Genomic DNA, 14,204 nt, shown 5'->3' with positions numbered 1-14,204 from the left:
AAAATAAGTAAAAATGAGAAAGGATTAGTAGCTATGTAGTTTGAATTTTCTGTTTCTCTTCGAAAATCGGTGAATTTTCTTAAAAAGCGGAACACTTATAAAAAAAAATGAAATTTTTAGAAAATCTGAATTTTTGATAAAAAAGCTGAAATTTAAGAGATAAAAGTGAAAAAAGCGGAAATCCGCTAAAAAGCGGAAAAATCTCATCCCTGTTATTTGTTTCTTCAAGTAATTATGGAATTAAATAGAAGAAAAATAATAAACTATTTTTATTTTATTTCATAACCGTCATTGAATAGCTGACCCAATTTTTGGGTTCAACACTACTAATGTTCAACTCCGTAGCCTTTTAATTTTGCACCCAATCTAGAAGACAAAGGAACTCCTGGATTGAGTATTGGGAGAAATTTGCCTTTGTGGAGGACTTTTTGATGGAACTAACCCGCATTTGCGTTACATGAACAGGAAGACCACAAGAACCTTCCACGGTTAGCCTGACGACAAGGGGACTCTAACTCATGATCCATCTACCACTAAGGATATTACATGTCAGAACTGTGGTCGGTGCAAGCCAGTTGGGGAATTCGTATCGACCAGCCATCGCCGGGATCGAAGCCTGGTTCACTTCATTGGAAGTCGAACGCTCTATCCCCTGAGTCATCGCAGCTCATACTAAACTAATTGAAGAAAACTTTGAAACACACATAAATTGTTCATGAAATATTCATGATTAGTAAATTGTTTTCTTTCTTTTTCTTAACAGCAGGCACCGAACTTATCATTCTTTGCCACGGAAGGTGCCAGAAGAGTTGGTCATTTTGCGTTCCATGGTGAGCATCTTGTGACCAAAGTTACGGAGGGGAGCAACATTACTATATGCCACACTGCCACAGATACCAATAAATAGGATAGGTCACATTCACACATCACACAACAGTGGACAACATACAGAGAGATGCTCTGAGCAGGATTCAAACCTGCAGCAATCTGGCTTCTCAATCAGGCATGCTAACCACTCGGCCACCGGGCCAGCAGATTAGTAAACTGCTATACAAACGTATCCCAAGCTAGTAAAGATAATTCAATTATTGAAATATATCTACTCGATGAAAGTATACCTGATGAAAAGTGGCTTGTTTCTCCTGAAAGACACAGCTTTGTTTTTCTGAGTATGTTATTTTAAGAAGTTCTAATAAATATTCATTAATTCTTCTTCGCCGGCACTACAGCCTATTGCAGGCCAAGGCTTTTTCAATTCATTAATATTAATAATTACTGGTATAACTACTTTATTAAGTATAATACTTATAATACTAATAATTACTGGTATTAAAAAATGCACACAAAGAATATAATAAAAAAACTAACAAATAAATATAAACATTTGAAAAATTGAACAGGTGTGTGCATGTTATTATCTAGGGCATTGTTTCTCAACTGCTGGTCTACAGATAAATATTTGTAAGAGAATCAATATAAATTTTATTTCTATTTAAATAGATTTTGACCCGGAATATGTTTTATTGTAGACAGTATGTGAATGATCGGAGACAAACGGGTCAAAAAACCTTCTAAGTGCCAAAACCTTTAATATTATGATAATACAGTCCAGATTACTAATTTCATATGGGTTTGCAATAAAACACTGAAATATTCTACTGGTCCCTTGATTCAATCAGGTTGAGAAACACCGATCTAGAGATGAAAATGTTCCAATTTTATTATTAAAATCAATGCTCAAGAAGTACTTGTGTGAAATTGCAAAACCCACAAGCAAAGAAATTTTACATAATTTTTGAGAAACTTACCTCATTATTGACTACAGTATTCTTGAGAGGAAAATTTATACGTTCACAGTTGGATTTGTTTTTCTTAATGGTTGAACCATGCACTTTATAATGAACAACACAAGTACCTGATACATCTAGCTGAAAATATGCAATATTTAAGTAAACAGTATAGTATTGATTATAAAGTACATAATTTGATAAATACAAATGTAAGAAATTTCATAGAATGAACTTTTACTTCGAGTTAAAAAATAGCCAATATTTAGGTATAGAGAAGATCATTTAACTGATATAAGTATAAAAAGCTTAATATTTTTTTTCAAAAATTAGGAAGATTCAAAGAATGCTTCATTAAAAAATGCATTTATACTATAAAACTTCCTAATTATCCATACATTAAAAAAATTATTTGTAACAGCTTTTAGCGTATATACTCAAAAATGTCAACTAAAGTATTTGAAAAACGAGTTGTTAGTGTTATTACTAATGCTACTTGCTAATCAGTAAGTCAGTTTGAAAACAAGCAAATTTTTACGACAGAGGCTGTGTTTCATGTCTTTTCAGTGGCGCCATCTATAGCCAGGAATAGGATTTCAGCCATACACATATCACAGCCCATTTTACAGGGAGGACCCAATCAACCCCATTCATTCATCCACAGATCATAATTTTGACCTGAACCTGAGACTCCAAATCAGTACCCTAAGAGATATTGATTTGTTATGGGAGCTTGGAGGACTTTGTGACCCCGAGAGATTTAAAGTGCGCGACTCACTGTTTCAATACAGAGTAGTTATATATATATCGGATTTTGTATAACTGAAAGCTGATCCTCCTGGCTGTGGAGGTTATCCCTGGCTTTCGGGCCGGGATAATCTGGTTGGTAGATCGCCGAGCTTAAGTTCAAGAGGTCATAGTTTCAGCTGGTCATGGTTTCATGGCCAAAGACTCCCAGTGTAGTAAATGGTGATTGGTATATGTTAAATCTGTTGGGTCACAAAGTCCTTCGAATTCTCTTTAAAAATCTATATTTCTAGGGTTACTGAATCGGAGATTGATCGTTTTCTGGTTCAAGTCACAATTAGATTTTGTAGATGAATAAAATGAAGTATGAATGAGCCCACCTTCTTAACAGGGCTGTGACATGGGTGTGGCTGAAGTTGTATTCTTAGCCATAGAGAGAAACAACCAAGAAAGATAGATAGAAACAACAACACAACTAAACATTTTGAAAACAAAACTTGATCTTTTTGTAAAGAATCTACAAGTTTTATTTTACTGTGACATATTTTTTTAAAAAAAATTACACAAAAACTGTATAACAAAACACATAATTTTCGGAGAATTTTATGTTTAACGTTTCATTTGAATTAGTAAGTTTTTTTTAATATTTTGTAAAAGATTTAAATTCAAAAGGAATGATTAAGTAGTATGCAAAAATAAAAATAAAGATGTTAGATAAAATAATAATATTTTACTTAAAATTCTGTCAATTGATTAGGGAATTAGCAAATTAAAAAAATAGAACCAACCTCTTTCACTGGAGTATTTGATACTTTTATCTGAAACAAACTTGCTAGGCCCTTTTTAATATTTATCATTGACGGAGAATCTGGCAATACATAAACCTTTTTCACTATTCCATCATTCCAATGAATGTAAATCGGTGGATAGGATAAATTGTCCAATTTAGACCAATGTCTATTGATACCATCATTTGAATGCATGGTTGAAGATACGTGCAAAGTAGGTTTCAATAACTAGAATGTAAATGTTAAAACATAAATTATTTGTTATTGACAACAAAAAAAGGTATGATTAAATAAAGGTAAGATTAAATGTATCACAGCAAAATACAAATAAAAATAATAATAACTTTAAAAAAATGTGTTAGGAGGTCACAATGGCTAACTACTCATCTTTTCCTTTTGAGATGTAGCAAATTTAACTGTTAACCAAGCTTAGAGCAAAAAGGTAATAAGTTACAGCAATTTTTTTTCCAATTCTAAATAAATACCAATTTTGAAAAATGCTTGTCCCTTTTATCCAAAGAAACAATAAGAACTCAAAATTTACAAGAGGTCTGACATCAAGCACATGAGGTAGCAAGTCAACTGAAAACCTGATTTTTCATCTCCGTTTCTCCTAGCCTGTCATCAGGCAAGCATTACCAGGCAAAGACAACTTCAAGTTAGGCTGCAATTCAGACGCGTGGTGATTGGTTGTTTTCATCACATGGTTATTTTTATCCAATCCTGCAAACTAAGGTTCTTAATGTCAGGAATGGTGTTAAGTTGACAAGCCTTTTTTTAGGCTTTTGGCATCAGAAGATTGCTTTATGGTGCCTTTTTTTCAGTCCTTTTGTAAATAAGGTGTAACAGAACTGGTTTAATCTCTTTCCAAGCTTTGTATTCTTATCATCGAAAGTTAAGGCAAATATTTACAGAGAAATCAAAACAGTTAAAACTCTCTGCCAATTACTCATTGTTCAACCCTAACTCATGGTAGAGCATTAAATAGTTTAAAGAAATTGCGCTATTTCTGGGCACAATCACATTGTGAAGAGAAAACATGTTTCTTGTTAAGGTTTCAGGAAGGACAAACATTGTACAAAATTTTTCTAATTGCATTGTATAAAATTATATTGTAGGAATTTTATCCAGTAAAATAATAAAAAATATTTAATATATAGCGAAAGTCAATTAATATTAGAAAAATTAAATGTAGCGATAATTTAGCCTCATATAAATAGAGATAACGAATTTAAGAATAAATACTATACAAAATTTCACTAATGTGTTAAAAAAATTTTTATAGGGATAATAAACTTAGTATTGGTCTTACAAGTTTGATAGTTGAAATAACAGAAATCAAAATTACATATACGGAATACTATGGAAAAAATTACAGAATAATGAAAAGAAAAGAAGAAAATTATTAAAATAAAATAACATAATTTAAAGAAAAAATTTCAATAAAAATCCGGGAAAAAATATGTATAATCTCTTTATCAGCTGACACGATTATATCCGAAAAAAGGAGTGCTTTCTAATATTGTATCAAATATAGCCAAAGCAAAATTATATCAATACAATAGTGTGAAGAGCACTCAAAAAAATTTATGAAACAAAATAGAACACATTAAGATATAAAATATTTATTAAAATAAGACTTATTAATTTTCATTTTTCTCTTTTTATCATTTTTGTATTTACATATATATGTATTGTGCTATATATATTAGTGATATATTAATTAGCAATTAATTTATTAAAAATTATACATTCAGATAATTCAGTTTTCTATAAAAAAATCATAAATAAAAAAATCCTTCAATATTATTTTTCTATTCTTACAATTTGAAGCAACAATAGAAATTTTAATAAATCATTTTTCTACAAAATTTTTCGTTTACAATTTTACTAAATCATTTACAAACCTCTAATTTTAAAAGCTTTTCCTTTGGATTTTCTGGGCTTTGCCAAATAGGTGAAAGAATAAACTCTGAAGAAACTCGATAACCCACATTTCTACCAAGAGACTGAGTTCGACTTGTAATGTTCGCATCTTCATTCAGTAGGATTGTGAATTGATAACTGTACTTATAGGATACACCAGTCTCATAAAGCAAAGAGTGGCCAACTAAATTAAAAATCAATAATTAATTCAAAAGAAAAAATTATTAAAAACATACTGTAAGAAAATATTCATAATAGGTTATCTTTTAATATAAAATAAATTGCCAACTAAAATCGTAAGCAAATAAATATCTGAAATTTTAGGCATTTTAAATGAATATGTAAAAATATGTAACATTTTATTTAAATGAAATTTATCAGGTTTATCTGGTAGTTTTAATTATGGCAGTTAAGCACTGGTTAAACATTTTTTTTCTTCTTTTCTTTACGAATTGCAATTCATAGAACAGTTATGAAACAGAGCCTACTTTAATCTTCTAATATCAAATGACAATATTGTGCATCAATAATGTAACAAGCATCTTTTAAGATTTTAATCCAAACTGAAAACTCAACCGTTGTTTATTGCAAGTGAAAGATAAAATTAAAGCACATATGTTTAGCTTGTACTCAAAACTACAGAAGAATAATATTAAGAATGCCTTACATTTTATTATTTAACCCTTAGAGGGGCAGAAAATTTAATCAAAAAAAGCCAAGAGAATTGCGATCATCATATGTATATCACCAATAAAGTGATTTCTAAGTTTGAAGTTATCTTTATTAAAATTTTTTAAACAAGAAGTGGTTTATTAAGCATCATTGTTTAAGAAAAACATAACTATCACAATTTTAATGGTTTATATTATTGTCAAAAGTGGGGACATGTTTTATCCCACTCCCCTTGAAATGTTTAATGAAACAGAGAGCTTTGAAAATTAAATATTCTGAAAGCTGAGATAAATTCACTGAATGAGCATGACTTAAATAGAACATTATTTACAGATTTTTCTTATTAAGATTTTACTCTAAATTGTAATTAGCAACTGCTATCAACCAATTCTAATTCCTTTAAAATAAAGGTAAAAAAATCTTCAGTGTTAGTTTTACTAAAAAGAAAACAATAGATACAATTATAATTAAACTTTATAATCAATGCATGTTATTTATATTTACCAAGAATTTGCTTATAAAAATATTTTTAAGCATTTATTATTAAACTTTATAATCAATGCATGTTACTTATATTTATCATGAAATTGCTTATAAAAATAGTTTTAAACATTTATTAAACAATATTTTCAAGAATTGGACAATTATAAATATTTACATGAATTCTGTCATGTGGATTTGAATGAAATCATGATATAATTTCCTTTTGTCACACTATCAAATAATTATTTTTAGTTGTAAATTAAAATATAGTTAAAAAACACTTTCTTGTAAATAATGGTAAAAATGCTCATGATAATTTTTTTTAACTCCAACAATAAAAGATTGCAAGCTAATAAAAAAGTGGCTTATAATATAAATAAAAAATTTCTTATTAGATAAAAAAAATTAAAAAAAGTTAAAATAAATTTTTCCTTTTACATAAACAGATGAATTTGATACCAGAAATTAAAACTTTTTTAAAAAATTGCTTTTAAAAATTAATATAAATAACTATGCCAATTATAATTTAATTTTCAAGCAGAAAAAAAGAAGGAAACAGTGATGAAGGTGATAAACTAATTTATTATCAAATAAAGATGCATAAAATTTTACAGTAATCCAACAATGAAGTTCAAATAAGTGACAAAAAAACAGAAAATATTTTGGTAACAGCATCACAAATGTAACAGGCACATTATAATCTTAAGGCTAATGTCATAAGATTTTGTAAATATTAAAGTAAGAAGACTGTTCATAAGAATTAATACAGTAACAAAAAAATTTAGAAAATTGCTTATACTTATGAAATAGAGGGTAGTTAACTTATCGAACTTCTATAGACCCAATTTTTAATAGTTTCAGAGAATTTTAAAATCTGGGGCAATGCTGGATCCAATGTTAAGTAATTTCGTAATAGAGAGATTTTTTTTATATCCATACATATTTGAAACATTTTGTCTTCTAAACACCAAATTCCATCAATAAATACTTTTAAAAGGATAATTAACATAAATAAATCAATTTGATGTTTTGAAATGTTTAAAACACGACAGAAGTTTCTATGTTTGCTGCTTTGAACAGCTTGGAAAAATTTCTGGAAAAAATAACAAACTTTTTTTCAAAAATTTAAAACTCTTTTTTTAATGCTTTTTAATTATTAATTAAAATTTTCATTACTCATTGTCATTAATTATTATTATAAAACTGATCATAAGAGAATGTGGTTCACAAAAGATAACAAATACAAAAATGATAATTTTAAAGTATCAAGATGGACAATTCCACACACAACAACAAAGATTAACATTATTCATAATTCCCTCAATTCATAAAAGCATGAATTAGATAAAGTGAGTCATATTTTAAAAATTAGTTGAAATAATTTGCAGTACATTTTTAACATATTCTATAAATGCATTTTATTTAAAATTGTTCAGTTCTAGTTTTCGAAAAAAATGTTGAATAATTCATAAAATAGTGAGTACAAATATTAATCAGTTTCAGTTAAGGGTGCACAACCTGCGACCTATCGACTATTGATGTTCGGTCCGTGGGTGTTTCTGAACACAATGAAGAAGAAAAAAAATTTTGAAAAATAAAAAATAGGAAAAATTTTGAATTGCACATTTGAGTCATGTTGTTGCGATTACTTTTTCAACAGTTTTTGTAACGAAACATGATTTTTAAAATCCCAATATTTTGATACCCAAATTTTGAATAAGTAATCAATTTCTGACTTCAATAAATTTTTCATCATAAATCCACTTCATATTAATTATCATAATACTAACCATTTTTAAATAGTCTTTTTTTGACAAATATATACATACGGACTTCCACATGGCTTTTAAAATCCCTAAACACTCATTATCACTTTTTGACATCCTTCATTTGTGACGATTTTATAATAAATCAAAATGATTTTTTAACGGCAATTATTGCTTTGCTTTTCGACGATTTTGAAAATACTGTATTTTTAGTATGATATTATGACAGATAGTTTCAAATCATCCATTTAGTAATCACTTTTTGACAAGCTTTTCTTATTTTGTTGATTTCATTACAAATCCTCGTTATTTTTCAATTATTTTATCGGCAGTTATTGCAATGTATTTATTCCCTTATGGTTTAAAAAGTCCGAAGATTTTTTTTTACTCTTTCATTCTGTAAACATCAGTTTTTTTTGTTGTTAGAATTTATACTTTATATTTCTTTTCTTTAATATATATACATAAAGAAAATAAGTTTTTTTTTTTAAAGTATCAGTTTTTTCATTTTTTGAATGAATTCTAATAACTGAAAAATTTTCACTGAATATGTTACTATGTGTTTACTGGCAAAAAAAATAAGTGCTTTGAGCACAAATATTTATATAAAAATTCTCATATTGCCGCCAACATGACAAAACATGTGAGAGGTTCTATGTTAGTCAACCGGCCGTGCAAATAGCCCTTCCCTCAGAAAGGTTGTGCTCCCTTAAGTTGACAGGTTGATACACATCTAACAATTTCTTAAAAATCTTTATGATTTAAATTGAAGATCATATTTACATTCAATTAAAAATATACTTGCATTTCTTAATAAATCATATATAAGTGAAAATTTTATAAGTATATAATGTGCAACTGACTGATATTTATAAAATGTTCATTCACACAGAAAACTTTCTAAATCACAAAAGCTTTAAATTAAACAACGAAGTTAGAAATTGCATAGATAATAATACAAATTAAAAGCAAATTATAAATCTAATTAAATAACGATAAATTAAAATAATTTAATTATCATTAAGAAAAACATTGTCTTGTGATGACAACAAAAAAATTAATATTTCTCACATTTAGATAGCTAATGATAACAAAAATTGTCATAACAAAAGTAATCAAGAAGTAATAATATGTAGTCAAAACAAAAACATACATAAATACGTGAAATATTACTACAAAAAAATATAAGCAGTATATTGTTAATGTTTCAGTATCTCAGAATCTCTATGCCTCAAATTTAATATTAAACAGCACGTTTATAAAATTTTACATTCTTCATAGAACTTTTTGAAGCAAAAGCAATTTTAAAAACATTCCAGTTAAGTTAAAATAATTGAATGAGAATTGAGAATACTTAAATCATAGATCATTTTATTTAAAAGAGCTACTAGTTTGAACATAAATCTTCATGAAAAAGCTTCATGAATACTCAATGAATACTTCATGAAGTACTCAAATTTATTTAAAAGAAAACTTGCAAACTTCAAAAACTGAGGACCTTATGATTGTGATTTTTTAGAATGTCTTCTACATACTTTATGTCAGAGAACCTATTTTATTCACTTCTTGTACAAGTATATTTTCATTACTATGATCAATATTGATAACTTTCAGTTTGAAGAAAAAAAACAAGTCCATTTAATTTGACATAAAATACAAATATTTTTCTTTTTTTTTTTTTTGCATTTAGAATTTTCTCTACTGAGTATTTAAACTATTTAAGAAAATGCAATAAAAATTGAGGTTTGAAAGAATTAGTAGAAATAACTTGTGAAGTAGATACACTTTAAATAAAAATACCAAACAAATGCATTTTAATATTCTTTTTCTTACTTTTTTTCTAACTGTTAATAACAATTAATAAGTTGTCCTTATTTTTTAATTATATCCTCCACTATATTTTTAACAAATTTTAACATTTTGTTAAAACACACTTGATTATAACTCAAGCAATATAAAATTTGATTATAAGTCAAGGAACTTAATTTTTTATACTCATGTACTGATAACAAGAAACAACTAAAGTGCACATAAATAGTAATGAAGTCTCTTATCAGCATAATTAATACCATAATAACTGATACTGATAAAATAAATAGAATGAAATTACAGGAGATATTTCCGTATTGGTACCTGTTCTCATGAACTACGATCGCCAAGGCGCAAAAGGGATATTTATCTCACAAAATAAATTTTTTTTAAAAATACAAGCAACTTTGGTTCATAGGAAATATTTATAAATCTGGATCTGTCGCACCAACTACAATTGCCAAAGCAGTAAATTGATTTTATACCTGCACATTACAAAAAAAACAGGAAAAGATTTGCTCGTGGGGACTAGGAGACGTACACAGTGAGTTGGTCCCCTTTTGTGATGTTTTATTTTTTTTAGTTTCTCGAGGCTCAAGACTGGAAGTTGCCAAGACTTGATCATTATTGTACCACAGATCACAATGGGGCATCTTATAGACCTATAACCTTTGAAGCTGGTACCCTTCAATGATTTTTTTTAAGTTACTCAATAGCCATTGTCCTGAAAAAACGCTAAAACGTGACTATTGGCATAGATACTGATACGGAAATCTTCCCAATTGACAGCATATAGATCTTCTAACAAAAACCCTTCGGAAACTCTAAAAAGCCAAATTGTCGCAAATCCATCATTCAAGGAGAGAATCCTGATCAGATTGATTAATGATTTTCTGTCTTTGACGTGCCATGCTCACCCTTATAACTTCCTGTTCATGATATCGACATAACTTTAGCATCGAAAGCACGGCCAAGAGCACCCAACACACCCAAGAGCTCCACACACCAAACTGAACCGTTCCGATTTGTATAAAAAATCCTTTGGTCTGAACATTATCAGCTTTACTGATTTCCATTATTGAAGCATCATCACATGATCGGAATCTTTGAGTCACAGCATCACACCAAGTTTTAAATCCGAGAGTAACCATTATAGATGCAGCAAACACCATAATAGAGATACAGACTGTCATAATGCATTCCAAAAAAGCAGACAGGAAGGAACTGTCCCGTTCCTTTTTGAGTAACGCAAACATACGAATAGCTTGAAATGTAGATACCATGACCAATAGAGAGCTGATGAAAGCGATGTAAATGCAATATGCTTTGGAAGCCCATTCCGCATTGAAATTACCATCATCGCCGAAACTACCAGTGGTAAATAATAAACAATGTCCTTTGAAACATTCTAGATTCATCGCAAGAGGAATAATTACACTTAGTGATAACATAAGTGCGACGACATAGCCAGTAGCTTGAGACAAAAGTAATATGTTGTTTACCGCCATGGTAGACGAAACTGGAATCAGTTGCTAACTAAATAAGAAATAATGTTACTCTAAATGAAGATTATAAATTACTCAGTAAGGTAAAAGAATAAAATCCCGTAGCATTACATGTTGCACACCACACATGACAGGAAGGAAAATAAACAAATATCATAAAAAATTACGATTAATGCATACCCGGTTGCGATAGTGATTACGATATAATTAACGTCAGCAAGTAGCGATACGATATGTTTATTTATAAATGATGTAATGCTGCCATCTAATGAGTCAGTGTGGAAATAAAGACTGGCATGAGTTTTCCTTCTTTTTTACTTTTTTTTTTCTTCGTTTATTTTGCATAAAATATTTAATGAAAAAATATTTATTAATCTTTAAATAAGATTAATTTTTACATTAAGCATTTGGAAGGTTTTAAATCAATGCATCATTCTTTTCAAACTTTGAATTTTTTTTAGAGAGGTAAATATTTACTAATTCTACTTTAAGAGTTCTTCGAAATAAACAAAATTTTGATAAATATGAATTACGCTTGAAAAAGGAAATATTATTTATTAATTCAGTTTTCGTCAAAATATGCGATAGAAAAAGAATTTTAAAAAAGTGAAAGTCGTAATCATTTAAAAAAAAGTTATAATTCTGTTTAGAAATATATTTACTAAAACTAAATTTATTTCCAATAGGCATTTAAAATTAACAAATAAATAAAAAATATTTATTAAGGAAAATATCAATTTATGACCAAAAGAGAAAATACCACTATGGAGTTTTAAACAACGATGGAACTAAACCGTTTGGCGTGTATTGTTTGTTCAAAGGTAAAGATTCAAAAATGAATTTAAGAAATATAAATGCATATATTTAGAAATTTAAATCTTTAATGTATTTAAGCCTTGAAAAATGATTTATTTTTACTTTCTAAATAAATATTTTTATTGTATTGAACCTGTCGGTTTCTGGTACACGATACAAATTTTAATTGATACTCGGCCGGTTCCGAGTAATCGATAAAATTTAGATTTATTATTAGGTTGGTTCCAGGAATCTGGTCAAATGTTATAATATTTATGCAAAATGACATAAAAAATGTCATATAATTCTCTATTGGTCAAAAATTTTAAATAATTAAATTAAAACATTTATAAATAAGAACATATGTTTTCACATTTAGATTTTTTTTAAAGTAAATTTTAAAAAAAAGTTTCTAAAATAAATTTGAGATGACAGTTCGGATGTAGAATGATTAGAGCAAAACTTTGCTATGGAATGTAGGAACCTGCTAAAAGTGGCCTTCATAATAAATTAATTCCTCATTTTATTCACTTATTCATTAGCATTAATAACAGGGATTTTAATTTGCATTTAAGGAAAAAGTGCCTTTAAAAAACGTGGTAGCAAGTATGCTTAATAAATGGAAATTTCTTAACTTTGCTACTCATTTTGTTGAAATATACACCTGTATGATTTCAGAACAAAATAGATATTACAAGATATATAATTTTATTCTATGAATCGATTTTGATTGATAGGAATATTCATTTTTTCCAATCGTAAGTGCTAAGAATGCTAGATTAGAATTATCAATCTAAAACATGTTGAAAAAGAGACATGCTCAAAAAATAGATCATAAGCATTTAAAAGGTTAATTCTGTTTCTGTTAAACGTAAAATATTTTTAAAAAAATGTATTAAAAATTTATCAAAAATATATATATTAAAATGACAGTTTATTGAATAAAAACTGTTTTAACTACTTGGGCTTAATTTTTAATCAGCAAAAAATTACACACGTTATTTACATGCAGTGTGATTTACCTTAGTAACATCACAATACTTCAGCACAATCATATATCATTAAGTGTTTATTACCATTTCAATATTTAGGTGGATCAATGGGAACAATTATGTATATGTTATGTATAATAAGGGCTATGCTTTGTATAAAAATGTTATACATAAAATTGTGTTATGTATAATAATGGTACTTTTACGTAAGAGGAGCCACAGATAAAGGGAGGGGTGAATCTGATCACAAAAATACTGCTATCGTAATTTATTATTGTACTTCCTTTATTTTAAGGAATCTTTATAATACATTATAATGTATTTCGATAAATAAATATAATTGCATTAGATAGCTGTTTCTTGCATTATTGTTATTTATTTTTAATGTGTTTTAAAAATTACATGAAACTAACTAACAAATTTAACATGAAATTAATGCATCATCATCTCAATTGGAATAAAAATTAAACTTTAATTACTTGAAATCAAAGAGATTAGGTAAGATCATACTTTTTTTTAGGTGTGAACTTTGGCTAGAATTCGAAATTGCGACTTAGAATTTTGACTCCGTATTTTCAGTGGTGTCCCCGACGTAAGAGTACCGCAGTAAGTTGTTATTGAAAGTGTATATAAAAGTTAGCAATTCATACCTGGTGCAGGAAGAGATTTCGACAAGCCTGTGCAAAGAAAGAGAAAAATTAGAAGAGTTATAATGTAAGTAAGACCAACACCAATATAGACGGATCTAAGCTTTTCACAGCTCAAGAAAAAAATAGGAATTTCTGCCCGAGGATAATGCATGCAGGGCTGCCAACTTCCGGAAAAGCAATTTACTAGCAATTACTTTTCATTCTTACTTACTCTCCTTAAAATATAAATAGAGTTAACTATCCATATCTACCACGATTAAAAGCTAATATATATATATATATAT

At 28.1% G+C, this 14,204-nt stretch overlaps 2 protein-coding genes across 3 annotated transcripts in view; both read right to left on the bottom strand.

Moving 5' to 3' along the window:
- Positions 1-14,204, bottom strand: part of LOC107440433 (microsomal triglyceride transfer protein large subunit) — a 66,617-nt gene that overhangs the window by 27,757 nt on the left and 24,656 nt on the right. The window contains exons 2-5 of one of the 2 annotated variants that reach the window (XM_043050617.2): positions 13,921-13,947; positions 5,230-5,432; positions 3,323-3,550; positions 1,809-1,928 (exon numbers count right to left, since the gene is read on the bottom strand). In XM_043050617.2, the coding sequence (XP_042906551.1) occupies positions 1,809-1,928; positions 3,323-3,550; positions 5,230-5,432; positions 13,921-13,947 (578 nt within the window). The remainder of the gene's footprint in view (positions 1-1,808; positions 1,929-3,322; positions 3,551-5,229; positions 5,433-13,920; positions 13,948-14,204) is intronic. The other variant, XM_043050618.2, reaches the window with a different exon arrangement.
- On the bottom strand, positions 10,683-11,630 carry LOC107440422 (transmembrane protein 179). Its single transcript, XM_071182118.1, has one exon. The coding sequence runs from the start codon at positions 11,484-11,486 to the stop codon at positions 10,830-10,832; it is 657 nt and encodes a 218-aa protein (XP_071038219.1). The 5' UTR covers positions 11,487-11,630; the 3' UTR covers positions 10,683-10,829.

This window comes from Parasteatoda tepidariorum, chromosome 6, assembly GCF_043381705.1.
Source record: "Parasteatoda tepidariorum isolate YZ-2023 chromosome 6, CAS_Ptep_4.0, whole genome shotgun sequence".
In the NCBI taxonomy this organism is placed as follows: Eukaryota; Metazoa; Arthropoda; class Arachnida; order Araneae; family Theridiidae; genus Parasteatoda; species Parasteatoda tepidariorum.
This window is presented reverse-complemented; position numbering and strand designations above follow the sequence as displayed.